General features: G+C 43.6%; 1 protein-coding gene across 5 annotated transcripts in view; it reads right to left on the reverse strand.

Annotated features, from left to right (window-relative positions):
• Positions 1 to 95: 95 nt before the first annotated feature.
• The window catches only part of FBXL20 (F-box and leucine rich repeat protein 20), a 43,202-nt gene continuing 15,299 nt past the window's right edge, over positions 96 to 27,998 (reverse strand). For 4 of the 5 annotated variants that reach the window (XM_054801338.1, XM_054801337.1, XM_054801339.1 and 1 more), the window contains exons 2-15: positions 26,639 to 26,700; positions 19,338 to 19,392; positions 16,911 to 16,985; positions 14,263 to 14,357; positions 13,818 to 13,886; positions 13,529 to 13,624; positions 12,102 to 12,228; positions 10,039 to 10,113; positions 8,246 to 8,376; positions 6,747 to 6,807; positions 6,219 to 6,263; positions 4,573 to 4,629; positions 3,607 to 3,819; positions 96 to 2,689 (exon numbers count right to left, since the gene is read on the reverse strand). In XM_054801338.1, the coding sequence (XP_054657313.1) occupies positions 2,582 to 2,689; positions 3,607 to 3,819; positions 4,573 to 4,629; positions 6,219 to 6,263; positions 6,747 to 6,807; positions 8,246 to 8,376; positions 10,039 to 10,113; positions 12,102 to 12,228; positions 13,529 to 13,624; positions 13,818 to 13,886; positions 14,263 to 14,357; positions 16,911 to 16,985; positions 19,338 to 19,392; positions 26,639 to 26,700 (1,269 nt within the window). In that variant the 3' untranslated portion in view covers positions 96 to 2,581. The remainder of the gene's footprint in view (positions 2,690 to 3,606; positions 3,820 to 4,572; positions 4,630 to 6,218; positions 6,264 to 6,746; positions 6,808 to 8,245; positions 8,377 to 10,038; positions 10,114 to 12,101; positions 12,229 to 13,528; positions 13,625 to 13,817; positions 13,887 to 14,262; positions 14,358 to 16,910; positions 16,986 to 19,337; positions 19,393 to 26,638; positions 26,701 to 27,998) is intronic. The other variant, XM_054801342.1, reaches the window with a different exon arrangement.

Below are 27,998 nucleotides of genomic sequence, written 5' to 3' on the forward strand. Positions count from 1 at the left end.
ATTCCCAAACAACAACCCACGTCCAGGTGGTCGGGGTTTTGTTTTGTTGGGTTTTTTTCCCCCTCTACAAAGGTATTCCTCTAGCAAGACACAGCTTGGAAAATGGTGTTTATTGGTATTTATAAATACAAACATTAGGAAGAGTCCATTTGAAGACGGATAATTGACTTAAAAGGACACTGTCAAGCAGTTTGAGCTACCTTAATGCTGTCACCCTGTTTGGAAAAAAATAAAAATAATGCTTTGGGTTCTGTATTCTTGAGTTTTCCCTTGAAAACTCTACTCTGTTACAAAGAAATCAGTCAGCCAACTACACCCTGGCTTGCAAATCCATTTTAGCTCTCCCCCGCCACGGTATAAAATAAAACAGAGTGTTCTTTCCAGAGCTGTGCAAATACCGGGATTGCGGGGTGCTGCCCCAGGCGCACCCGCCCCTTTGGAGTCAGTCTGTGACCATTATCTTCTGCCACCCCGAAAAATCGGAGAAAGGAGTTCTGCAAACGAAGTATAGGAACATGCTCGTTGAGGAGAGAGAGAGAATCCACAGCGCTAAAGAGGATTTGAATAAATATAACAGATTAAAAGTGATCTACAGGAAAGGCATTGACAGTATCCTTTTAAACACAGCACACTGGATTTCCTCCCAGCAGACTGTGCATCTGCAAGGCTTTGTTAAGCACATACCGATGGGCTGGGGAAATTTAAGTTGTAGATGAAGGGGATACAGCTTCGGTGGGACTAAGCGACCCTTCTGGCTGCCTGAAATGCTCAGACAGCAATAAAAGCGTTGGGAAGCAGCACACTGTCCTCAAAGCAAACCCACGGTGAATGAAAACAAGCCCCTAGGACCCTAAAATAGCCATTTCCTTGTGCTGCACCCTGCTCTTCCCCCATCAGATTTTTCAGCGGAAAGGTGAAGCACCACTTCCTTGGCAGTGAGGATGATTAAACAGCCTTGCTCCTCTCTGTCACCCCCAAACACGTGCGCTCCCGTCCACCCCGGGGTGCGGACAGCAGGAAGAGCGCAATTACTTACACGTCAGCTCGTCTTCCGCAAACCTGTTAAGAGTTTGACCAAGTTCTGCCCCATTAAACCCTTGGCATCTGCCCATCTGTTCACATGTTTCATACTGGGCATCTGGAGCTGCCAGCATCAAGGAACTGGGAGCTGACAGAGCTGGCCCGGGCTGTCTACGCTCCTCTGAAGCACCTGGGCTAATCTTGCCTGAAATGTCTCAAAAGCAGCTGCTGGGAGCACGTCCCAACAGCCGGGAAGGACTGGCACATAGAAAACCCTCGTTTCATTCAGACGGTTCCTTCTCCGGGGCAAAACACTTACCTGCAGAAGATGCAAAAGTCAGCAAAATCACCCAGCGCTCGCACCTCGGCATACGACAACGTGACAATAAATTGAGGGCATATTTTCCAGCCCGCTGCTCCTCCCGCTTCCGTTAGCGAGGCATTATTTCTTGATCAGGGCAACAAGCAAAAAAACTCTACTCTGCTTTTCCTTGGGGGCAAGATGAAGGGTGGGAGGGAAAGAACAGGAGGAGCAGGGAACTCACAGTCATTGGAACAGAAACTATAACTTTTTCCCTATATCAAGAGTTATATTCTTGTCGCTGGGATAAAACCTGAAATGCAAAAACAAATTCGGACATCCTATCGCTGATAAAAACAGGCCAAGAAGCCTACAAGAGCCTAGCCTGTGGCGCAGCTCACCTTCCATTTAAAGATCTTCCTAACGGGTCGTTACAGGCTCGGGCTTCTAATGGTAAAAAGTGTTTTGTTTTTTTTTCAAAATTTAAATTATTGATTCGTAACTTTTGTTTGGTAAATCTCAAAAAAATTACTGAATTAGAAACCTGTAAAAAAAGCAGGATGTAGGGAGGATAAAAAAATGGAGCCTGACATTACAGATTTCAAGCTATATCACGACGATCTAGGAAGCCTCTGAGCTGGATGCTACAGAACACAGAAGAAACAGATGAACCTTCAATGTGAGCATGCTCAGGGTGGTCAGCAGGGAACGGGAAGCAGAGAAGCACAAGTAAATCAGGTCTCACAACAGCTGCTGTTTCATTCCCTCACTGAAAAACGGACACAAAACTTGTTGGGATTTTCAGGTTTGGTTTTTTTTTTTTTTCTGCTGGACAAGGGATGCAGGGTTAAAGCATGTTCCTTCCCTCTCCCCCTTTCCCCATTTCAAAGGATTTCAGTTGCTATTCCGACCTCAACAGCAGCAAGAGTCATTCTGGGTTCACAAAAAACCCTCCCCTCCTTACCGCAATGATTTCATCTGAGCATGCCCAGTAGGAATGGTTCAGAATTATACCAATCCACCTACAGAAAAAAAGCCAACACAGCTCCAGCTCCCATTCTGCGGAGTTCATCGGTTTGCTGGAACAGGTGGGGCGCGTATATGTATGTGTATGGGTGGCTACAGGGGCCTGGCACCACGGCCCTGTTCACTGGCCCTGGCAAATGACACTGGTATCGCTTTCCTTGAAGATACTGGTGTCCACCGTAATTCTACAAGTGTAATTAAATAGTCAGTTTGCAAGGACGACCACTTCCAGTGTCATAGGATGATGCAACATCTGCAGAAGCGTTGTCTGCTGCCCCCGACCGAAGGAGGTGGAGTCACAGGCGCGAAGTAGGCATGGACTTTAATATTGGGTAAATGGGTCTGAAAAGACAAACACAACGTGTAAAGGGATGAGGTAGTGGCAGTGCAACAGAGAGAGAGGGGTTGAAATAGGCCCGGCTTACTCGTCCTCAGACTATGAACTAACACACACGTAAAAACTAGAGTCAAACTCTTCCAGTTTACCAGCGTGACTTCCCCACAGGCTGTGGATTAACAAGTTCCTTCCGTTACCAGAAAACGGAGCAACAGGCAGTAAGGAAAAACGATGCTTTTTCCTCACCGTTAATCCTGCGGTAGCTGCGGGGAACAGAACAACATCTAACTGTACAGATTCGTGTTCTCTTTATGAAAAAAAATGTTATCATTACTCCTCTTTTACAGATGGAGAAATAGAGTCAGGAGGGAAGCCGGGGGCACGCAGAGTGCCTTGGATAAGCAGCAGCAAATGACAGAGCAGCCCTGGCTCTGTCCCACTCACAAGGACACACAGCCTCCCCTACAACGGACTGGCTTTATTACAGGATTAGCTGGAGTTATTTATATGGGAAGTGTCAGCATAAAGTGTGCTACGATCTACGCTGAGCACGTAAAGCAGTCGAGGGGAGGTGCCGTTCTACACGTTTGCTGTGGCACCAAGAGCCGGTGTCACGTTTAGAAGAGCACTGTCACGTACGAGTGCTTGTAAAATGAGCACTTGCATGCTAGGTCTCCTCTGTTCCTTTCTGCTACCACTCCGTGAACGCAGCAATTATCTCTGTTCCCTACCAGCTAGTGTTCATCCCCATCCAATCTTCTGAGTGCAGGACAGCGATTCATTTCGTAAATCATGGTTCTCAATACTTTTAAGAATGAGCACCAGATCATGAGCAATCTGAAACCTCAGCCCTCCCTCCTCCCACCAGATAAAGTGTTCAAGTCATAACCTTAGCCATGTTTTATTATTATTATTTTTTTACCCTGAGTCTCTTGATCCCTGCCCGCGTGATTTGCTGACAGTCGTACAGTTCTATCCTCTCCAAGCTGTGGCAGCTTTTCAGGTGCTCCAGGGAGGCATCCGTGATCAAAGGGCAGTTGTCCAGCTCGATCACCTCCAAGCGGTCGTGTGCGCAGGCGCCGTTTCCCAAGTGACGAATCCCATCATCCGTAATCAGCTCACAGTGGGACAAACTCTGCATCCAAACACAACAAGTTGTGAGCAGCCTCTGCCATCAGCAAACAGAAGCCAACACCCTGCTGGGGGACACTGTGGGACGAGAGGGAAGACCACCCACGTGTCATAGATTCGGACTGGTTTTGCCATGCCGGCTTTTTGGACAGGTCTGTACTCCCTCCTTGCACCGGAGCCACTGCTGCGCTCCAGACCGTAGGCGCTGGGCTCTGTGGGACTCCAATGATAACGTGCAAGGGGAAAACTCATAGCTGGAGCGCAATGGGAAAGGACAGGTTTTCTCATGATGACAACGGAGCAGAACACAGAGGGACGCAGAGGGGACAGAGACTCAATTCCCGGAAATTTAGACCAAGAGGAACATTGCTTTCCAGAGCCAGGAAGCTTTCCAGGTCTCAGCTGCCCAGCTCCACACTACAGGTGAGAAGGGTTGCAGTCTCCTCTCCGACAGAAGGAGCGACAGCCCAGTTTGAGGACAGATTCTGCCAGGCGTACTGAGGACAGCCAGAGGCTGGTACCAGGAGAATCCGGTGTCCTATAATTCACTTTCAGGCAGCTGTGGGTGCCTGGCGCACGCTTAATGCTAGCAGTAGGGGAAGGACAATAGGTTCTTCAGGGTCAAGTTTCTAGCTGAAATCTTCCAAGCCTTCTCGACATGTCTATGAAGTCAAAGAGACAAATCCCCATGGGCAGTGCTTAAAAATCCCTTTGTTTATAGAAAGAAAATGCTGGAAGTCTCACTTATAATACTCACCAGAACCTGAAGCCGTGGACAGTGTATGGAAAGCTGGATTAGTGTACTGTCTGTTATCTGCAAAAGAAAAGAAAAAAGCCCTTTCATGCTGGGTGCTTTGCACAAGGACTTTCCCCTATGAAAGAAAAGCTGCAAACTTTTGCCTGATCTGTGGCAGCGTTCCCCACAGCCACCCTCCTGAGCCCCTCTGGAACCCATCTCCTGCGTGACCAACTTCAAATGTACAGATTCTTCCACTCCCTTATCATTTCACATCCTTAAAGGACTGTTAAGGCACAGCTACTGTTGGTTTTTTGAGCCTTAAGTGGCTCTCATGAAATAAGCTCACAATTAAGAGAGGCAAGAGGGTAGATTTAGATGAGATCTGAGGCAGAAATTCTTCCCTGTGAGGGTGCTGAGGCCCTGGCACAGGTTGCCCAGAGAAGCTGTGGCTGCCCCTGGCTCCCTGGCAGTGGTCAAGGCCAGGTTGGATGGGGCTTTGGGCAAGCTGGGCTAGTGGAGGGTGTCCCTGCCCATGGCAGGGGGGTGGAACTGGATGGACTTTAATTAAGGTCCTAAATGTTTGTCTCAAAGCACAAGAGGTGTTCAAATCCCCCTCCAACAGCTTGGTGGGTTGCCAAATTGTTCCTCTTTATTCTTTGGGAAGAAAGACTCGACACAATGGCTTTCTATCTAAAAGCATTCAGAAGGGAACTTGCTGGGCTGTCTTTGTTCAGTGCAGTCAGTCCAAGGACACAGCCCAATTTTTCTTCTTCCTTTTTGGGTTAACTTTAAATCACTTCCTGTCTGGACTATTGTAATTTCCTCTTGTGATCTCCTGAATTTCTGCCCTGTAAACATCAGGAAGTACAGAATACTGGGGTCACGCTGTTCTCATGGCAGGAAGCAAATTCCTGTTATCTCCACTGTCTTTATCTGAATCGATTTCAAATCCATCCTTAGGGTTAGAGGTTTTTCATGAGTAAATTCAACTATTTTCCCCTGTAAATGCTACCTTGAAATGGTTATCAGCTTATGGCACACACCCTACAGAACAGTGCGTAGTCACATACGAGACTTCCTTAAAACTAACGAAGCCAGCACAGGGTTATAAAAGACTCGACAACAACAGACTCATTACATTACATCCCACTGCCTTTGTGGAAGGCTAATGGTAGCTCGGGCATCTCAGTTTTATTTCAAGCTGTTGCCATGTCCTCTAAAAAATCATTGCTGTTCAAACAATCTGACTATGGTGGTTGGTTGTTTTTTTTTTGTTTTTTTTTTTTTTTTCAAAATAGAGGTAACTTCCATTATTTCTACCAGTATATGTAGCACAAACCTTCCCTTGCCTTATGTGCAGAGATCTCACTCTGGGGACTTTATCTTGTGTCAAGGGCCACAATTCCCACATCTGTTACTATTAACTGAGTTGTCTTCTATTATTTACAGTCGCATTCACTACTATGAAATATGAACAAAGGCTCAAACTACACGAGCAGTATTTTCTTATCCAAATACATCCGATCTTCTTGCTCAGGACTCTAAATCAAGTTCTGATTTAGAGACAATCCACTTTTTCACAATCTTTCCACACTGCTGTGATCATGCTAAAAAAAAAAAAAAAAAAGCCAAAAACCCTAACAGGCAGAGGTGACACCTCTTACCTGGACGCACTCTTCCAGGTCCATTTTTTCAAGCTCATGGCAGTTCTAGGAACAAACAAAAGATCAAACACACAAATTAAGTGCAAAGTTCAGACAGCAAATATACACACAACTACAATGAAACAATCCTTTTTAAAAAATGAAGGTTCTTCCTCCATGAAACATCATGACTGATAAGAAAGTTTTGCTGCTTCTTTACGAACACCACCAAATATAGTAAAGGAAATCTAGCAATTTCACTCATTTAAAGGCACCAAGTTTTTTTTATTCATAGAAAGCAAAGGAGGTTAAATTTAGGGTCAGTTGTATAGAACACGGATTAGTCTAGAAAAAACAAACAGTAAAGTCTATAACTCTCAAGTATTTAACATCTCACATAGTTTGGCTGCACATCCTCCAAGATGTGTAGGTCAGGACAATGCCAAAGATTACAAATATCTACATTCAAGAGAAACCTACTGTTTCATTCCTATCTATCATGAGAAGAAAGTAAAGACACTTGATGAAAAAGTGGAAATGAGCACTTACCCTAGCTAGAGTGGTAAAGCCCACATCTGTTAGTTGAGAACACCTTGCAACTTCTAATATTCTGTACAGAAAGAATTTATAATAACCATGGTGGAGTCATTTTGCTTTTCAGAGTGTTTCATTAAAAGCTTCCAGCAACCCAGAAAAGTTTGACCCGGTTTAGGCTGTGCTGTCTGAGAGGATAATTTGCACAGAGCATCCACCCTCTATACCTGAGTGTAGGTCACAGGGAAAGAAAAAAAGAAGTCAGGCTAAAAGGGAACTCCAAGGGTCATCCCGTCCGTACCCTGCTACGAGGCAGGGAGGTCTAATCCGACATATGTTGGACTAAGGTGCTCTTAAAAATCTTCATTGCTGGACACTCCACAACCTCCCCAAGTGATCTCCTCTGGTTTCCACCCAAAATACAGATCTCATCGTGAAAAAGGGTGTAATACACGACAACCTGGCAGATGGGCATGAAAGAATAAATATTTAATGCCTTGAGAGAAGAGTCTGAAGTCTTCTAAGAGGCGAAGTGCTTGTTTCTGTGACAACAGATAAACTTTCTGGTAGTTACCGCAGCTCTACACAGGTTTAACTTCACAGTGTTAACATATTTATCTACCTTTACAGAAAAGAAAGCCAATTTGCCTAAAGGGCATTATGAATTTTACCGTATGTAAATGTAAATGTTCACTAAAGCTGAACATAAACACAGAAACCATTTGGAACCAAAATCATGTTTTACCTTCCTCTTTCAGAATTGGTTTCCATGCACTTGTATGCTGCACTTTGTACCCATAATTCTTTAAATGAGCTTATCACAGAAAACAGTTGTGTTTTGTTTTATTTTTTTCCCGGAAGACGTGTATTTGATGCCATTTAAAACACGCCACTCGGCTGTTACAGATGTCAGATAATAAAACTGTCTCTTCTTTCCGCACCTGGCCATTTTCTGAATTATAGCAAAATCTTCCTGAAGAAACTTGTCCTGATAAAAAAAAAAGTCTTAAAAAATAATAATAATAAAAAAAAGCAAGCACCTGCAGAGATGTTGCTGGAAGCCCACTCTGTCAAGCAGAGTGAACATTAGCACAAATTCCATCTGCTGCAAAATCGTCATGAAAACCCTGTTAATATCACGTCAAGAGGAAACAGTGTTGTTTAAATGCGTTTTCAGTCCTCAACACTAAAGGAACCTAACCTCTTTCATAACAGAACAAAAGTAGATACACAAGGGTGTAAAATGAGACTGCTACTATTGGCAGTGCACACCACCACGGCATGGAGCTCTTTTACCACTGTTTTACTCACACAAGTTTAGAAACCAAAAGTTTGGGTAAAATGACCATCACCCCACAGCAAATGCCTGGAAAAAGCTCAGTGATAAAAAGTGCACTTTCAGAAGGACCTTCAGAGTCTAAAACGGCTCAGATATTACACGACCACGTCACCAGGGTCCTTTGCTCAAGGTGCAACAGGTAAGCGGAGCTCGGGTAACTCTGCAGCAAACTTACCTAAGCCGTGGGCAGTTCTGCCCCAGGGCATTCAAGATGGCATCTGTGATGTTACAGCAGCCCGAAGCACACAAGGATTGTAACTTGTGGCATCCTCTGCATATTGTAATGAGACCATCATCTGTTATTTGCTACAAGAAAAACAATAACAACATCAGAAGCCATAACAATGTAGGTGGAGGTGCAAGGCACTGCATATTTTCCTTCTTGGACTTCCAACCAGGCATTCAACCAAGGCCAAGTTATGCTTCTTTCTACCCAAAAATGCATTCAAATATTTCACCGGAGCAGCTGACACAGGATAAGCCACATTGACGTGACTTGTAAACATTCAGAAAGTGATTCCACATGCACGGAAATGTTTCTGAGCCTGGGCCACGTGAGCGGTGGGGGAAGGCAGGGTAGCAGCGGTCCCAGACTCGGTCTCCTGCCTTCCTCTGCAACCTTTGCTTGTAAAGACCTTCTTGGTTGACACTCAAGACAAGAAAGCAGCTAACAGAGTTACCCACAAAATAAGCAGCAGGTTGTTTTCACTAACAGCCTTTTAAAAATACACTTTGGTGGCTCAGGACCAAAACCTGAACTGCAAGAGACAGGCTTACAGCCCAAAATCACGTTCAATTCACCCCATGGCACAGCAGCTCCACCGACCCGCTGTGTCCCCAGACACGCAGGGTCCGTCCAGCCCCACGTGCTCTGCTCGCAAGTCTGGGATGGCAACGGTGCACAACTCTGCTCCAGATGTTTCCCCGCAGGAGTGCGAGGGGCTGGGACTCAGCGTGGCTGTGCCAAGGAGCCGCATGGGATCAAGAGCAACAGGCACAGTGTGACGAGGAACAAAGGGACAATAGGTGGCAGAGGCTGTGCATGAAGGAGGACCAGGTTAAACCTCACTCAGTTCTTAGGCTCTGGATTTTCAGAGGCAGCCAGATTCAATTCCCACTGAAAAGCACCAACTAGGGACCGGTAAGCCCAAGTGCTGAGTGAGATGAAACAGAAACCAAGTAGAACTTGGTATTTTCAGCCAAGGCGATCAAGAACCTTACTAATTTTCTTCTCCCTTCTGCCCGTTTGCCTCTCCCCTAGACACCAGGTGCAGGTCTGGAACTTGCTAACAGTTCAGCTCCTCCTTCGCAAGCACTCAGTCTCAGATAGACGGGCACCAGCCTCTAGCCAGTCTGGCAACTGGTAGAGCTGGTCCTTAAACAGGACGGGGAAAGGACAGCCCCGCAGCCCCCCAAAGGCCTTGCCCACTTCCATGGAAAAGGAAGAGGCTGTCCAGTTACTCGCTGCGTCAGACTAACCGCATGACGGTATGTACAAAGAGCCCGTTCCAATTTCTTTTTTGGCATAAATATCCATTTTTGGCACTGCAGAGTAACTGGTTTAGAGCCCTTTTGCACAGGGAAACTGCACTTGGTTCAATGTTATGAAGAGACCAGAGGAACCGCCTGGCTACATCACCACACAAACGCTCCAGCCCAATGGAAAGAATTTTTCCGGCTAGTCCTGCAAATGAGTTTAGAAGCCCCGTGGGCAGAGCAGACAGACAAACAATTCTGACAAAGTGAGTGCTGTGATACTGTTTTGGGGGCTTATTCAACATTACTGAATGCTACCAAAAAGCTGGTTTTCATCAACAATTTTTAAAAGTCTCGTAAATTTACAATTGCCCTGTCTGCACAGATGAGGACGTTTTTGGGATGGAGGACATTCCGCACGGTTCTGCTTAGAGATGGCCTCTAAATGCACAACGGTGGCTGAGTTGGGAAATCATAGGAAGCTTTACTTACTAAGCACGTTTGAAGGTTTAAAGTCACCAGCTCGGGACAATGTGCACCAATGTATTTCAGAGCTTCATCCTCAAGCTGGAAAGAAAAATTTAGAGACTGAAACAACCTGTTAATACTTGAAGCAATCTTCAAAATAAAGCTTTGAGAACAATAAAGCATCTGTGGTTTTGGATGGTGGGAGGAGGGCAAGGCACTCCACTCTCAAATACAGCAGTAAGTGCATGATGTTTTGTTGGTTTGTTTTGTTTTTTTTTTTTTACCATCTCAGGAACAGAGTTCCGAGACCCACAACATTACTGATTTAAAGAAAAGCTGATCTGATCAAACACACATAATTAACACAGCAAGTAGTGAAATCAGAAGCTATTTACAGGAATTTAGGAAATGCTTCACTAGTGAGGGCCTGTCACTAACACCATTTTTATATTGCAATACTGGAACTCAAAAAAAAAAAAAAAGTCTTATTTCTATGTGAGGAGCACAAACACATCCAGGTTGCTTTCTGATGATAAAAAAGCCTGCTATTCTTAAATCTATAAGAACAGATGGCAAGTAATTGATAACAAGGATGTATTGCCATCAATATTACTCACAACTCCATAAATTACTAGAAACTCAAGCTGTTTCTATGACCTGAATTCTCAAAATAGGCTGAGATTGTTATATCTTTAATCAAGTCACTTTTACAGCCATGTATACCCATCTCACGTATTAAAAACCCTACAGTAGTATAAATTTAGAAAACCTACTGACTGCAGCCCTTACAGCTGGGCTTTCTTGTGCACATAACTGGTGTATTATTGCTTTGCTCATCGTAACCACCTTTCAGGACTTCCTGTGTCCATGCACAGGAGAAATATCCTTTTTGCAAAATAAAAACATGTAGCTGTTTATCTATTCAGGCAGACGAACATGGCACTTATTGACTCATCCTTAAGGAAACCCTACCCCCAAGAAGAAAACCAAACAAATCCAAAACAAATAAGTGCTGTCGGTGTTCGGTTACAAGGACCCAATAGATCAGAGATAATTTTCCAGGTCTACCTTGAGGCTCTTAAACTCTTGGGAGTCTCTGGGTCACAGATTTCAACTCCTCCGGGGTCAGTTTTACTCTCTTTTTTCAAGGACAAGATTCTAAGATACATGTTTGCTCCTTTCTAGCCTGTCTGCATTAAGAAGACCCCAGCCCACCTAAGTAAAAAAATAAGAATTAGTCCTCCCATGCTCTGTGAAATAGCTTTGCAAGGAGCTCTTGCTCATCAAGAGCAATGCTCAAGGTTGATGTTCCCCATGGTCCAGTTCACAATTGATCTAACTCCTTAGTAAAGGTGTAATACAGGGAAGTATTTAACATATTCAACTTTTCAATCATTCACTAGATAAGACAGTAAAGAAAGATTAAACAAAGTTAGTCTAAATAGCACAAAGTATAACAAGGGGGCAAAAAAAAACCCCAACAAACCATTCTAGCTGTTAGTGTACCATTTATATATTCTGAAGTATGAAGTCTGAGTCTCTGCAGCCTCTTTAAAATATCCTGCTATAGCTCGAGAGCTACACGATATACTTGAGGGAATAGTACTACGTTCCTTACTGGCTGCAGGGATGTCTTTTCAAGGAGTCACATACACGGTGATTCTCTTTGACTAACTCAAAGATCCAAACGACACGTAGAGGAAATTCTATCACCAGGGCAGATGAAAGCACTGTCATGCTTTCTAAAATTTTCTGAGCCTTCAGAAACAGATGGGTCTAGCCATGAATAACAAAGTTATCTCCTCGTTAAAAAAAAGTTTGCTCAATGTGTTCCCGATGGGAAAAAAGAAGAATGATTCTCCGGCTAGATATGCAATTTGTGCACTGCCCCACTATTCATGCTGAGCTCAAAGCTATTAAAGAATTTCAGTAAAAGCAGTTAATCTCCAACAGACAGATTGTAATTTCAGTAACATAACATTTCTGGAAATAGAAAAATCCACAATACCTCATCCCCATACTTTCAGTTACAGCAGAAATAAGCCAGCTGTTATTATTTAATTTGAGCGTTCTCCACAGAGCCGTACCTGCGTGCAGCCTTTCAGAAACAGGGCTTTGAGTCCCCCACAGCCTCTCACCAGAGCCTGGATGCCGTCCTTAGTCACTTGGTCGCACCAGGAGATATACAGCTGTTCCAGCAGTGGGCATCCCTCGCTTTGGAGGTGAAAGGAAAAGTGGGTGGAAACTTGGTTTTGTTTTGGAAAGAAATTCCACTTCAAGCCAGGATCTAGGCAATCCCCATTTCTGGAACCCAGGTGAGCACAGCTGTACACCCGCACCCCACACGCACCCACGGGGAACACTTTTGTCAAACATCATCTCCAGATGTGAAGAGGTCTCCAGAGGCAGCTCTAGAGCAGGGTATCAGCAGGGTAAAAGACAACCGATTTCTCCCATTTTGGACACCTCCCAGCTCCTATAAAGGACAGAAGCTCTTTGTGGGCTTTCTGGATCTGAACACTACCAAATCCAAAACCAGGGTCCATTTCTGCCACGCTGCTTCTAACTTTCCAGGTGTTACCTTCCCTTTGCAAATAGCTGTCAGTCTCAAGTGTGATTTGTAATTAAGAAGAGATATAATATATATGCTATCACGTATTTAAGATAGCTGCAGCACAAATCTGACCACGGGAAATTAGAGACAAGGATGAAGACCCTCCAGGGAAGGAAAAAACAGACTCAAAGTATTTTAATGTAGCTAAAAAAAAAAAAATGGTTTAATCAATCATTTGTTCTTTCAAATCTGTTTTCTTCTGGTGTCTAGATTCACCCTCCAGTATTTTTTTCCCCGTGATACAGCTTTCCTGTATTTTCTTTTATTCCACTGGTATATCACTTGAATTATTTTTTTTTTTTTAATAGCTCGGCCTCTATTGTTACCTTTAGTGTTTTTTTTGCCTCCTTTTCTCTGTCCCAATATCTTCCCACCAATGTCTGTCTGTCCCTTCCTTTTCTAGATTACTTGGCAATTCCATTTAGCAGATTTAAGCAGTTATATGTCTCCTAAGCAGTTTAAAAAGACAAATAGTCACATGCTGGTGTTCACCTTCTAGCTATGTAAACAATTGCTAAGTACGCAATGGTACACTTACAACGAAGAAGTCGACTGTTAGTAAACGAGCATTTTAAAAAAGGCAGGCTAAGGCTTTTGTCTCCCCCAAAATCCCTCCTCCAAGACTTTAACAGAATATAATTCTTCTTCTACTGCTAATAACCATCAGGATGGATACACACAAGGCCGAGGGCAGCTTTTACCGAGTCTGAGTCCTCCTGTCGCGGCAAACCAGGAGGCACAACATGTGAATCCTGAGCTCTCTTGGGAAACGTCTGAATTCTAATCACAGTTACACCTCAGCCTACGTCAGTCTCCTCCAAGGCTCACGAGACACACGGGGCAACGGCGGGGGAACCTATCTGGACTCAATCAGCAAAAGTGGATGTTGTTGACTCCTACCTCAGCGCTTTCAGAGACAGGTTGGTTATGGAAGTGCAGGAAGCCAAATCAAGGTGCCTGAGTTTAAAGCAGAACTTACTGAGGCTGGTACACGTACTGAAAGAGAGCATACGAGACACACTCATGCAATAGTTTTATTCAAAATCATCTACATTTCATATGACATGCATTATATTATCTGCTGCATGCACAAGCCTGGCCTTAAAAAAAAAAAAAAGTATGGAGAATGTATCACAGTGCACACAGAAATGGGGATGACAGGGCAAACAGAGAAAAGAATTTTACTCACGCATCTGTGATCTTGGTACAGCCATTTAGGTTCAATACTTCAATATTTCTGCAGTTCTGTGCAAATGTCCTTTATTAAAGGAAAAGGAAAACAGTATTTTTCAGGCAATAGACTTCCAGTTGTTTTACAGCATTCGTTTTAACTGTAACACATCGGATACAATTTTGTAAAATTGTCTCAAAGAAAATAAGTAAATAAATAAAATAAATAATTTATGTTTACCCATATCTTGCCTTGGGATTTCCCAGCCTAAAGGCAAAAGCTTGTAATTCACTGCCAATTACTACTTAGCCTGTAGCAGCAGCTGGCATTATTCTAATGAGAACTGAGAAAAATGGCTACTGTGTGGAGTTAAAAAAAAAAAATTATTCCAATCCTCTGTGGTTGTAGAAACAGAATCATTCTTTACATCACATTTAAGAGCAGAAAGAAGCCATACCGCTACCTTAATGCATTGTCTCCCACTCCTTGGCAGCCACGCAGGCTCAACTTCCGCAAGAAACCCCCGCATCTTTTAGAAATATTCTCAACTACCCGGCCCTGTCAGAGACAGAAAGAATTACATTAAAATCCAAAAAGTCACCTGATCATTCAAAAAGTTGAATTCAAAATTTTGCAGATTAACAACAGTTTGTTATTCTAGGTAAAACAGTGCTAAGAAAACAAAAATGCCATGATAATAATCTAAGGCAGGGAGAGGGAGAATTATTCAGCTTCTGAAGATGGAGAGACAAGGAACAATTACCTAAAGCCGCTCAGGCTAACGACTGAGGAACTTCCTCCTGTTGGGAGCTCCCAGGCACCGATACTGACTACCCAAGACAGATGAAAGAAGCAATGCCATTGCTACAACACGGGCAGTAAGGTTTACAAATAAGTACAGTCATTGTACTATAAATGGATATTCTTTAATTTCTATTCAAAAGAGAGATGAGGCAGAACCAGCCCATGAGTTTTATTCTCATGGAAAAAGGGATTCAAACATTTGCGTTCAAGAGATCTAGAAAAATGCCTTTTTAATTTCAAATTTGTAATCACTAGAAGCCTCCAAAGACCCCACTACGAGCTAGCATTTACCCAGCTATTTCTCACTGTGAATGAAGTACAAAAACCATTGAGAAAATATTTGTCTCAATGTCCAGAAGTTCAAAAACCTTCCCTTCTACTTTAGTCTACGTAGTTGTTCATCACAGAACAGGAACATCACTCGGTTCTTCAGTTTGGGCAACCTGGTCTAGTGGAGGGTGTCCCTGCCCATGGCAGGGGGTTGGAACTAAATCATCTCTGAGGTCCCTTCCAACCCAAACCATTCTATGATAGCTGGCGTTTAAGACCTCTGTAATGATTAAGATATTTTTCTATAATCTTTTTCCAGTCAAAATAAAAAAAAAAAATTAAAAAATAATAATCAAGCATCAGGCTCGGTACAACATAGTACCACAATCAAAAAAGAGAGGCCAGCTTAACTAGATCTCTGCATGAGCTTCTGGTGACATCTGGCCACTTGCTTTCAGGGGCTACGGGAGCAGCTCCGCAGCCACAGGGTACGGCCGACGTGCTGCCCTGGCCGGAGGCTGACAGAGGACTGAAGCTCGACCTGCACATCAGCGTAGGAGGACTAAAACAATCTGAACAGCCTGTGGGTTTTTGCAATTCCTCTAGCAAGGCTATGAATTCATATGCTTGAATTAGAGGATTCAAACACGTTTATATAGAGAGTTTACATCAACTGACGGATTTACATTCCTTTAAAGCAAACAACTTTTTGGACATCAGAAAGCCTAACAGGTATTTTTAGGTTAGGTACAATATTCAAGCATTTTATTTTAAAAGGGCAAGTCCGTGCTTATGCAAAAACATGTATTTGATGTATAGAGTGGCATTAGAGAACAAAGAGATATTAAAAACATGCAAAAACCACTCAAGAATGAGAAGAGCCTAGTTTGCATTCACAGCACTCCTGCCTCTATCCCTCCTACGCAGACCAATGACAGCAGCAAGGCTGAGCAGCTCGGTCCACATCTCCTGCTACCTCCAGAGACCGGGCATCACTCCTGACTTTGCTCTACCTCTATGAGAGTAAATAATTATATGGGTCCAGAACTTTCAGGGCATGTTAAGAGATAGAGTATTTATTATCAAGAACAACGACAACAAAAAAAAAAACAAACCACCACACCCTTTACTTCCTTCAAGGAGTCTCAGGCCACTGAGCCCCCTGCAAGCACGCAGAAGTCATCACTGTATCACAGGCCTGGCCCTTTATCCGTGCAGCTGCTTAGATACACAGCTGGCAGAGAGACTATTTTAACTGTTTCCTCCATAAATACCGTCTGTATTTCCCACCACTTCCCACAGGGTGAATCTTCGGTCAGCATCTGGTTTATGCCTCTGTCTGTAATGAGTTAAAATGATACACTCCCTATCTCCCTCCTCCAATGTGTTTTAAAGAGGATACAACATTCTGATGAGAAACTTAAGGGTTTGTTTTTTTTCTTGTCCCTTTTCCCAATTAATGCAATTTTAACAACAGCATCCATTCCTATCAGTGCCGAGTAGTCTACACCTAACAGATTTAGAACAGCACCGGAACGTTTCCAGAGCTGCATCTTTGAGGAACTACTTTGACCTCGTCCCCCTGAATCACCTTCATTTACATTTCAATTTTTGATATTAGACAGGGAAGGATAGACATATTGCAGGCCACATTTCAAAAGACATTCAGTCTTAAGAGTTTAAGTCGGTGCTATGTTAACATTTCTTTGAGTGAAAAGTAGCCCAAATGCTGCTATACAGAAGCACTTTTCCACAAAAACATACCTATTCTGCTTACTCCTGTTTTCAGGACACACACAAAAGTACTTTCCTTCTATTGCTACCTTTAAGTCTGGATACAGATATCATTCTGTCCATTTTCAAAAGCTGAATGGATTGCCAAGACTTTAAAGACTCCCTGAAGCTAACAAGAACTGAAATTAATGATTTCTATCTCCAGGGAAGGTAAAAAGGGTTACGCTGGGAGTATTAATCCATTCTAGGCTGTAATTACATTTTAACAAGAAAAAAATGGGTTTGTATGTCACTTAATTATACCTCAATATCCCTCTGGAAATCAAACAGGTCAATTCGCTGCCAGTTACTGCCATCCAGGGCCAGAACATTCCATGCCTTTATCGGGGGAAAAAATGTAAATGTGTTGTTAATATGAAAAAAACCCGCCAGTGGGGACCTAGTTACAGTTTGTTCCTTCTAGAAACAACATTCTCAGATGTAAAAGCAACAAGTAATTACAGCCAACAAGGAAAACTGTGCAGTTACCAGAATCGCTTGCTCAGACAAGAGTCCCCTCGCCTACACGGCACACTCTTCGCAAGTCCCCAAACCAGGGAAGCCCGTGGTGCCCCAGCCGCTTCTGCTCCCGCGGGAGGTGTCGATGCTGAGCCCAGGACAGGAGGCAGCGTTGGAGCGTGGGCATCTTCACAGTTCCTGGCTGGAATCTAATCCCCTCTGCAGCATCACCGGCTAAATCAATGCCTTTAGAGGACGCTAGCAGGACCAACACGAAGATGAAGGATACCAGGACATGGGTGAGTCCCAGAGGAGACCCTACACCAGGTGTCTACCCTGACAAGAGAAGTGAAGCTACTCTGAGGGCATGGAGGACTCGGTGGCGCTGGGACAGAGGACTGTGCGGTGAGGTCCCGTACACGGCGGGTGAGGCTGTCATCTCACACGCCTTCTCCCTTGCCTCCGGCAGAAAGAGGCGTTCGAGGCAGTTCCACAGCTTGGTGCATGGGGTGCTGCGTCCCACAGATGGGGAGATTTGAAGCTTTGTAAGCGGTCCAGATAAAGCATCCGGCTCTTACCTGAGAATTAGGCACCGCTGCCGGAGTGACAGCATTTACTACCTCTGACTTAAGTGTTTGGTTTGTTTTTTTTTTTTTTAAACAAACAAACAAAATCTCATGTGTTTCATGCTACAAATAAGAACCAGGAACTGGAAGTTAGTAATTCTGCCCTTAATGAATTAAAAAAGTTGTCACCACAGTACTATACTTGCAGTTTTAATTACATAATCAAAGTAAACAACTAGATCTCATAATAACCATGACACCATCATTATGAAAGAGTGCATGCATGTAGGCATATTTTCATACTACATCTCCATCACAATATACTAGCTCTTGTGTAAGCCACGTATAGGCTTACAACAGCTGACAGAACTGTAAGCATTAATTGATTTTCTGCATTTTAAATCTCATTGCTGGTGTTTGTTTTAAAGTCTAGTTATCACCACGAGATAAGTAATAGCTCCAGCGGAAAAGAAATGCATCAGTGGACACGAGTTCTAACACAGCATATTTTAACGTGTAACGTAGGGAACATTCCATACAGCCCTTCCGTAGCTCTGTGCAGATACTTTAGTCCTTTACAATACGTGCTGTGTCACAGAACGACTAATACATTCTCTGATGCCCTCTGGACTGTGTAAACAGGAGCAAGAGACAAAAATTGAGTACACCTTGACATTGGCAAGTATCTCTGACAGCCCATTTTTGTTAATACTGTTCTGCTGGAGCAGTGAATTTCAGCTGGAAGATCTTTCACTGGCAGACCTGCATTATTCAGAGAACATGGGATGATAACCGTAATGCCCAGACATCACATAGAGTATTTTTTTAATGCAATTAAAAATGTTTAAGCATAGTCTTTTTTATTCTTATGTACTCTGAATAATAAAACAAGTTATGGTTCAAGTTTGAAGCCAAGATTGATCAGTTTTGTACAGGTGTCGTGCAGCACCAGCTCTGCAAACACCTTCCGTGTAACCAAGTTTCCGCTCTTGCTGTAGTGATGCTGCCTCTGTGTCTTATTAGATACTGGCAGGATAACGTATCTGAACCCATCTGGTGGCTCTAGATAACTGGACCTGAAGCTGGAGGAATTTTCTCAAGTGACAAATCCAAGCTGGATTTCATTAGCTGAAGCCCACAAAACTATGAGCTACTTAAGGAAAAAAACCCAAGTCTAACCAAAACAGACACTTGGTTTTTTCTTCCATGTTTACTTGAACTACATCCAAGTAGGAAAGTAAACTTTCATTGACTGGGCAGCACCTTTGTGAATCAAAATTTCTGTATCTCCACCAAAAAACAGAAGATGCCATTTTAGACTCATCTAAGTTTGGTATTTTGATCAGCGCAGGCCTCCTGTACAAACCCAAGCTGGTCAGAGAGTTCTTGGGCAAGGAGCCGGCCACCTCCCCTGTGGAACCGGCTCAGGGCCAGGACACCAGCAAAATGATATTTAAGCTTTGAGTTGTCCCCCTTCACTGGTACCATCAGAAGTTTCTGGTATTGCAGTGTTAATACTGGACACTAAATAACAATAGTTGAGTTGCACAAAGCTGCCTGGTACAAATCTTCCCAGTTTGACAGGCTAGGGAAGGCTGGAGCAAGAGGATTGTCACCCAAATCCAATCAACTGTTACAATCCACCAGCAAGGAGGAAGGTTCTTACCCTGGAAACTTGAGCACAACGACACAGAGTGACCACATCCAGGAAAGAGAAAATTCTGTAACAGAAATAAAAGAGACCTTATTGGTTATCTACATTTAAAACAAAGAGAACAGGGAAAACAAAGGGGGGGAAAAAAAAAAAAGGACTGGAGACAGCAAAACTTCTTTGTAATTCAGTTGAAAGCTGAACTGTGAAAAGAAGCGCAGACCTAGCAGTTAACAAATGAAAGCAAAACACAGAGACTGAGCCACTGTGAAATATTAATCTCGCATCTTGTAGTATTTACTGACAGTAAACTGCACAATTATTTATCAAAACAGACGCTTACAGGTATTGTGTAGCTTTTTAGTCAAACGTTGCGTTCCGTTAGGATACGGCAGAACCAACGCTCGCGTTGGGCTGTTTTGGCAAATGTTGGACACCGGAGCATCGCTGTGCCCAGCGCCTCTGTCCAGCCAGAACACCACCTTTAGCAACTGCTCTCCAAAAGTGGGCAGTGCAATAATTAACAGTTAATAGATCAAAGCAACACGACAGCCTGATTTCAGTGCATGGGTTATTTCTTCTTTTTCACACAGCCGTGCTAAATACGAAGTGTTGTTAACACAGAGGTAAGAAGAGTATTTTGCTCTGCAACGCTGCAGAGCGACTCGCGCAGCCAGATGATTTGTTCGATTGTGCCAGTACAGTGTCCAGGAGAGACGCGTTTCGGATTAAGCCGATGCGGTCACTCCTCTGTGGTATGTCATTCCTCTGCCAGGGCACACCCAAGCACTCAGGCCAACACCCTGGTGTTGCTGTCCTAGTTATTGGGATAAAGGAATTAGACAGTAATGCTTTGCAACGCTATACTGGGCTAAGGCACCCGTGCTTTTATCTCGGGCATATACACCCCGATCTGTGAACACAGGAAATACCAAGTCCATTTAAAGCTCCCAAATCTGTACCAGTTTATCACTATGGTTATTTTATGGTTTATAGTTATTCAAGCAATCATATGTCACAAACCAGAGAAGGCCAAGCGGTCAGTAGAAAGGCAGTAAGGTCTCATGCTTTTTGACAGCAGTTATAAAGTCATAGGATGGAATGGTTTTGTAAAGATAATACAAGTGCTTGACTACAAGAAAACACTTGCACATATGCTTTAATATTTTAAACTTGAAGATCACCAGAAAAAGAAGGCAAATGTTATCAGATACAAGTGTGAAAGGTTTGGGGCAAGCAATTTTGTTCCAATGTTATACACCATTTTATAAAATACTCTTGTCAGATAAAATATGGTTGTCCAGGAGAAATTCTGAGAACAAACAGAACTCCACTGCTCCAAACATCTCCAGACCTTCTCGGGAGAACAGCGTATGCCCAGATTCGCAATCGGTTGGATACCTGCGACACTTGAGTCATCTCGCCACAAGACTGTGGGCTTGGCAGGGGGCGTACGTAACCGTTCCTATATTCTCAGCAGACCTGCCTGTGCTGGAAGAGACTTAGAAACAAGAAAACATTGCTGGCAGCACGTTCTTTTTGTGTGACTTAGAAACTTAACCACCCTGTACGAACACGTTACTGAAACTCTCATACAAAACCAAGAAAGCTGTATGATGTACTCATCTCCCCTGAGAAGTACAAAGAATCCATTTGAATAAATAACACAGATACTGATAAAGCTGGGGGAAGAGGTGCCGAGAACAATGAACAAACATCGTGTGCATCACAGATAAACTGCACTTTGTCCTGGAGATAAGCGGTGAAGGGTTATCCAGGCTTTTCCTACTGACACCAAGTTTCGTACGCACGTTAATATGCACAGCACACCTTTACAGACACCCAGGTGTTTGTATATTGTTATATACAAGTACCAAATCCTGGATTTCCAAATTTTAGGAGAGGACAAAGCCAGGCTGAGATGATTACGACACAACCATTGCGCAACTAAGCTTTCTTCACTAGCAGGTATATAAAAAGCACTTTAGAAACATCAACGTTGGTGGAAGAAGAGAAAAGGATGATACCAATAGAGGATGAATGCAGATTACTTATCAAAACACAGATGCTTACAGGTATCACATAGCTTAACAGTCAAACATTCAGTTAAGCCAGGATATAGCAGAATAAACAGCCAGACGCTCGTGTGTGTTTCTACACTGCCCAAAGATCCTCGCAGATTCAAGAGTTTGGTTCGAAATACTTCTCATCTGTTCCTTACGCGTCTCATCATGAGATAAAATTCACAGTGCCGTGCCGAGATACACACAGGTAAGAGGTCTGGGAAAGAGCTAACATGCACTTTACTGTTTTGGGATCCCATTCCTGGATTTCAGAAGCAGTTCCATACTCGCTTTCAACTGCTTATAAGACGAGTCTTCCCCTTGAATTAAATGTCATTTATTCATACATGTATGGGAGCGCTGAGGATTTATTTAGCACAGTGTCAATGTACAACAATACAAGGAAAGCCTGGGGAAATGATAGAAGCTAGGGAAAATTCTTACTTTCACCCTAGATTCCCATCGTAAGAGCAAAAAAAACCCAAACCACCAAACTCCATGGGAACAGCGACTAGGTCAATAACTACTCACACTTTCCATATTTTCATTAAAATTGCTTTCTCCATGGAAATATTATATTAATAACCATCTCATCCCTCTATCAGGGCTATTAGGTCTCCGCCAAATTCTTTTCTACTTCCTGCTCCTCCCTTCCCGGTCTGCCCACACAGCAAACGGGATGTCAACACAGCAAAACACTTGCCCCTCTCACCTCCGAGGTTAACATTGCTGAGCTTCGCCAGGAGTTTCCTCATGGTCTAACTCAGGGACTTTGGCTCTGAAAAGCCTAAGAGCCTTTTTCAGTGTTTTCTGAACTGCTCTTGCATTTGTTGAAGAATATTAGCTGGTGACTCAGCAGAATCGCCCTGCAGAAATTACTCTTTTAGCGGCAGCGACTACTCTGTTGTGCATTTTGGTCGTTTCAGAATTGGCTCCAGCTACGACCCTTCACATGAACTTGAGAGAACAGCAGGAGCACAGTTAAAGTCTTGCAGGCACAATGACCTGAACTAAGTTTTCTAACACAGCCCTGAGGACAGGCGGCTTCTCCAAGGAGCTGTTGGGGAAGATTAAAAAAAAAAACACAAAACCCAAAAACCAAACAAACAGAAAAACCCCACAGAGAAGCTGCCCACGTGGCTAAGCAGTGACTGAGCAGTCGTCTTCTTCCAACAGGAGTATGGTACGTGTCATAAATACTGGGTCTCTTTTCAGCAGTCGGCACAGTATAAAATAAAGCAAAGGTAATCTATACCTTCAGCTGAAATAATATGCATTCTTGCTATTACCCTATGGCTCAATTAAAACTGGACTCGATAACGAGGAAAGATACTGGGCTGATGGGAAATTTGGATGCAACGTAGCTAGTCAGCTCCAGACCCTCTCTCAGTAGGAGAGGGACAATTCTTCCTGGAATTGTTCCAAAGAACCAAATCCTTAGAAAAATATCTGCTGCTCTGGTCAGATTCAGTTTATCTGCTGAAAGAAAGCAGAGAAGAGTAAGCAGCAGCAGGCTGAACAGTACTGCTTGAATAACAGCTTTCCTGATTCAGCCTTAATAGACCTTAATAGATCATGGGATGTTTATTTTTACATCCAACACACAGGATTTCTGTTTTGCTCACAGCTGGCTGCTCTACTCTTACATTGGTCTTTGTACTCTTCAGAGTTGACAGTAAGAAAATAATCCACACCAATAACTTTATCATCAAACAGTGCTCAGGGGTGAAGGCAGACTGAGTATTCCAAATAGGAATTAAAACAAGTCTGGTATTGCAGCAGATGAAATTATTTCCCTGCAAAGTAACTCTCTATGTTTAGAAGTTTGCCTGAACAGCCCAGCACCAGACAATTTAGCTAAAACACATCGCAGTTAGAGCATTTTTCAGGTTTCAACCTCTTAATCCACTCAGGGTTTTCTAGGACTCCTCACTTTCCCACTGCCACTCTAATTAGATTAGGGTCAAGACTAATGAAATCCCTGGGTGCTGCGGGCTTTGAGGTGAGCTAGCTTAGACCTTTAGCCTTCTAAAATTATCAACACCAGTTTATGTCAGTGACCCACCATTCAAGTTAAATTTCGCTCTATACTCATTTTATGCCCATGGGCTGACCAGGAGGAGAAAAACGACAACTTTGCCGCCAACTCACCAGTATCCCACACGCTCTGTCGCTTCCTCGTCCCGAGCGGAACTCAAGATCCCGAGGAATAAATCAACACGGGGCTTGAAGGTCAGATGGCAAAGCCAGTGCCAATGACTGGATGTGCTGAAAACGGGCTAGCGGGCAGCAGCACGGAGTAAAAGCCGCTTACGCCAGGAGAGAATTGAAAACTGCTTGACCTGCCCATGAACCAGTAAGGAAAAGACGAACTCCCGCAGCCCAGTCCCCTTCACCCTGCCAAGTGTAAGCTGTTTAGCAGCCCCACGTCATGCTGAGAGTAAACCTTCTTCAGGAAACCAGCAGAGACCACCACCGCCACAGAAAATCCAGGCTTGTGGTTGGAGTTTGGCTTATGGACAAAAAGCGACTGGCAGGCAGCCCTCAAAGAATGAATGCACCTTTTCAACAGGGCATCGTTAATGCCAGCACAGGGAAACAGGGACATGATGCCCCTTCTGGGGAAACGACTGCAGCCAGAGCTGCCGCGGACCATGAATTCACCGTTCAGAGTCACCGAGCCAGATGCTGCCCAAACAGGAGCTGGCAGCAGCAAAGGGCAGTGAACGGAACTCCACTTTTTGCCGGTTTGGCTCATTTTTAACTGTGTAAAGGTATGTTCATGTATAAAGGTGTAAGCTCCTAGAAACTCAGCTGTCAGGAGACAGAGCTGGCGCAGGTACAGCAGTAACAGGACGAGGATTTGTGACCCATCAGCTGATTTCTCTAACCACGTGCTGCATTTGTTTAGAGTCCTGGTCTCGGGGCAACGCAGGACAAACATCACCGCTACCATCATCGTGGTAGGGTAGAGAATGACATGCCAGTGGATGCATTTAAAGGAGAGATTTCTGAAAACAGCCCTCCAGAGCGCTTTACACCTCCACCCCACCTTCCCAGACAGAAGTGCTACTGGAGTTGCACATTTCTGTATCCTGGGGTGTGACAAAGGCTGCTGTTCACCCCTCTTATACCCTCCTACTCTTTATTTTGCTCAAGTACAGCTTTCCACTTTGCAACCACATACATGAGACATCAATGCCATCTGCAGAATGAACAAACCAGAGAACAAGACATTACACAGTAGCACTGCTTAAACACTTAAGTCTTTGTCTTGTAGACAGTGACACTCATTTACAGGAGATTCCTGCAGATAAATGCATCCAAGTTTCTCTTTCAAAGGCTGCACTGTCAATCCACACTAATTAATTTTCACAGTATGCTAACAGTGAATTCCAACTCTCAAAACCATTACTTATGAACTTTAACATTTATAAACTCAGTCTCCTGATTTCTCCTAGGTTCCAGATGACCCTGAGCACTTGCTCTGTTCTACAGCAGGTTAGGATGATTCGTGATATCAAGACACAAAAGACAACAACATTTCTGCAGGGCAGAAGCGTGTGTACTGCTGAGAACTCAGTCACACTGTGGCTTGTACTGATGAAATCCCCCGCTTAGTGCAGGGCCTTCCCTTCCCTTCTACTTACCACAAATCCTTCTCCAATTGTCTGGCAATGTTCCTCAACACCAGCTACCTCCCACAGACCAAGATGCGCTTACTGGTCCCACTCAGGGTCATTCCACTTTGACTGATCTACCAGAAGGCTCATCCATGCTCTAATCAAGGTCCTGCTCCTTGGGAGTCCAGTGACCACACACCTCTTCCCCTGAAGTCCATGCAAAACCTCACTTAAATTCTACCCCCCGATCTTTTTCTCCCTACCAGATTCCCTGCTTTTCCTATGCTGCACAAACTCCTTGCCTCACACATCAGTGCTCTTCACAACCTGTCCCCACCCTACCTGTATCTTGTCACCTTACCACAAGGGCAAATCCTGGTTTTGTTCCATCTGCAATACCAGAACCTACCTGCTCCCATCAGAAAAAGAACCCCCCTCTCAGAAAATCCACAGAGACGTTTTTCTTACTCTTCACATTCCATACAAATGGTTCAGGGCAAGTGCTGGGTGAAGGCAACTATCACCTGCAAAAAACTGTGCAAACCAATCTGGGCTACAGCATCCTACCGTGTTCGTGGCTCCATCCTGCTCCTCCACAGGTTGCCTGTCTCTTCCTGGTACCAGAATGCTGACTTTTACACAGCAATCTCTGTACAGCATGGCCAATCAAAACCCAAATAGCCACATTATTAGCAAGGAGGGCTCTGGCAGCCATACACCTTGCTTTTGGATGACTACTACTGGAATAAAAGAAACTGAATCAGATGGGAGACACCATTACAGAGAACAGAGGAGGTAGTGCAGTCAAGAGAAAAAAAAAAGGCTTTTTTTCTATTCATTTTATTTCACAAGTGAGGTAGAAGTATTTTCCTGTGTCAGAACTCCTCTCCCTAGACTTTTTATTGCCCTTAAACGTTGACAGTACTACACAGTTTCTTGCAGTGTAAGAATTTTGTTTGCGTTAATAATTCAAGCTGCCACCTGCAATCGCCTTCACCATTTACAGCCTAGCATCTCAGCTTAAAGCACTGGTGAACGCAACTTGACTTCAAGATGCCCAACTGTGATGGCCAAGGTACAATCACACACACACCTTAAAAGCAAACTTAAAAACGTGCAGCTGTGTGTGCACATTGAAGGGCAGCACAGGGAGAGGGCAGAGTCGTCTACAGAGATCCACAACATCTGATCTTTGCCCACAGGACCATCCTGCCAGGTGCTGAACATCTGTCTCATTGACAAGGAACACAACAAAGATGCTTGAGCATAACTGGAGCAGAGGAACTAACTTTTTTTTAAAATGGAACACTTCAGAGACAGGCAGAATCCTATTCCACACATTAGTCTACACTTACCATTTATTTTCATTAAGGACCTGTTAGTCCTTAGTTCTTCCATCTACAAAATAGGCAGCCAGCAAATTAATTTAACATTTTAAAAAGTAAAGCCTAATAATATTTAGCATAAACTGCTGCTGATGCAGACCTCTGATCTGTTCTGTTTGTCTACGGCTTTATAAGTGACCCAATCCAAGCTCATGATTTATGAGCACCCCAGCAAAATCAGCTCCTGGCTGCAGATACCAATACACAGCACAGTCTCCGAGCTTACGAACAGAAAGAAGGCTTACCGAAGCAGCAGCTCTTTTGGAAGTTTTTTGTTGATCACAGCTTCATCATTGTTTGAGAACATCTGTAAACAAAAACAATTTAAACATTTTAGCCATGTATTTTCATTAAGGAAACAAAACCTACTTTATTCTAGGGAAGAAGCTGCTAGTTAACAAGGCTGTTTGAAGAAAGACATCTGGCCCAGTAAATTCTCAAGCTTTCAAACTCCTGGATTGGATCACAGTTGGATAGAATATTACATCCAGTATAGTTTAAAAACGGTCCAAGAATGCTCTGTGGATTGATAGATTAAATATAAACTGAGATTTTCATTTATCTATAAGTGATAATGAGGGTGTACTTGTAGGAAGGTATTACCTACAGCATTACTTCCATCGGTGTCACAGTTCTGTGAAGGTACACCAAAGCACAGGCACTTTAAAACCGTGGAACTACGCATCAGACAAGCATATGGCCAGCAGGCTGGAGGGACGGGCTGACAGGAGTGACCAAGCAGCCCTAACCTCCAGCAAAGGGAGGCTGAGGATGCAGGCATTGGCAGGACTTGTTTCCATCACAGAAAAGGGCACAGGGTGCTGGTAAGCAGGAGCCTCATGAAAAAGTATTACAGTGCCCATATTCTTGCAGGAAATTGGGAGCAGCCCTTCAGAGCTCAGGTGCAAACAGGGTAGGTTTGTTTTTTTTTTTTAAATCCTGAAGCCTGGTTTCAAGGGAGACATGATCTTTGGTGCAGCATCAGGAGGAGAGATGATTCTTGGAAAACACGATGTTCTTCCAAGGCAAAGAAGCTGGAGCTGTGAGTTGTATCCCACAAGCTTTCTCATGCAAAGCATTATCATAGTGGCCAACAATCTACAAATCTGAAATGGACTTCTGGACCAGCTAAAATAATCCCACTAGCTGTAAGAGTAAGACAAGCTTCTCTTTCCTAAGGAGCCCTGAGAAAAACAGCCGGCAAAGCCTCACGTGCTTCTTGAGGAATATATACATATATTTATAAGACTTCGTATTGTCTTGCCATGGTGAAAAAACAAACAAACAACCTCCACGCACTTATGCCTGTGGGAGGAATGATTAGAGTGATCTGTGAACTAAGGCTGCTGAGCAGCGATGCCTCATTCCATTTAGAAGCATGCTTTCAACATTTCCAAAAGCAAAGCAGGGAACAAGGAGAATTAGCTTTAATTTCATTAATAAAGTTTCTCTTTAATCTCCTGGAACAACTAAGAGCTGATCTTCCTGAGCTACGTACCTGGTAAAAACTGCTGCTGAAATTACAGTACAAAAAAGCTGATTGTTATCAGTTGATTAAGTGGTCTGAATCAATTTAGCTGTATGTATGCAAAGCAAATAAAAGCA

The sequence above is a fragment of the Grus americana genome, chromosome 22, assembly GCF_028858705.1.
Source record: "Grus americana isolate bGruAme1 chromosome 22, bGruAme1.mat, whole genome shotgun sequence".
NCBI lineage: Eukaryota > Metazoa > Chordata > Aves > Gruiformes > Gruidae > Grus > Grus americana.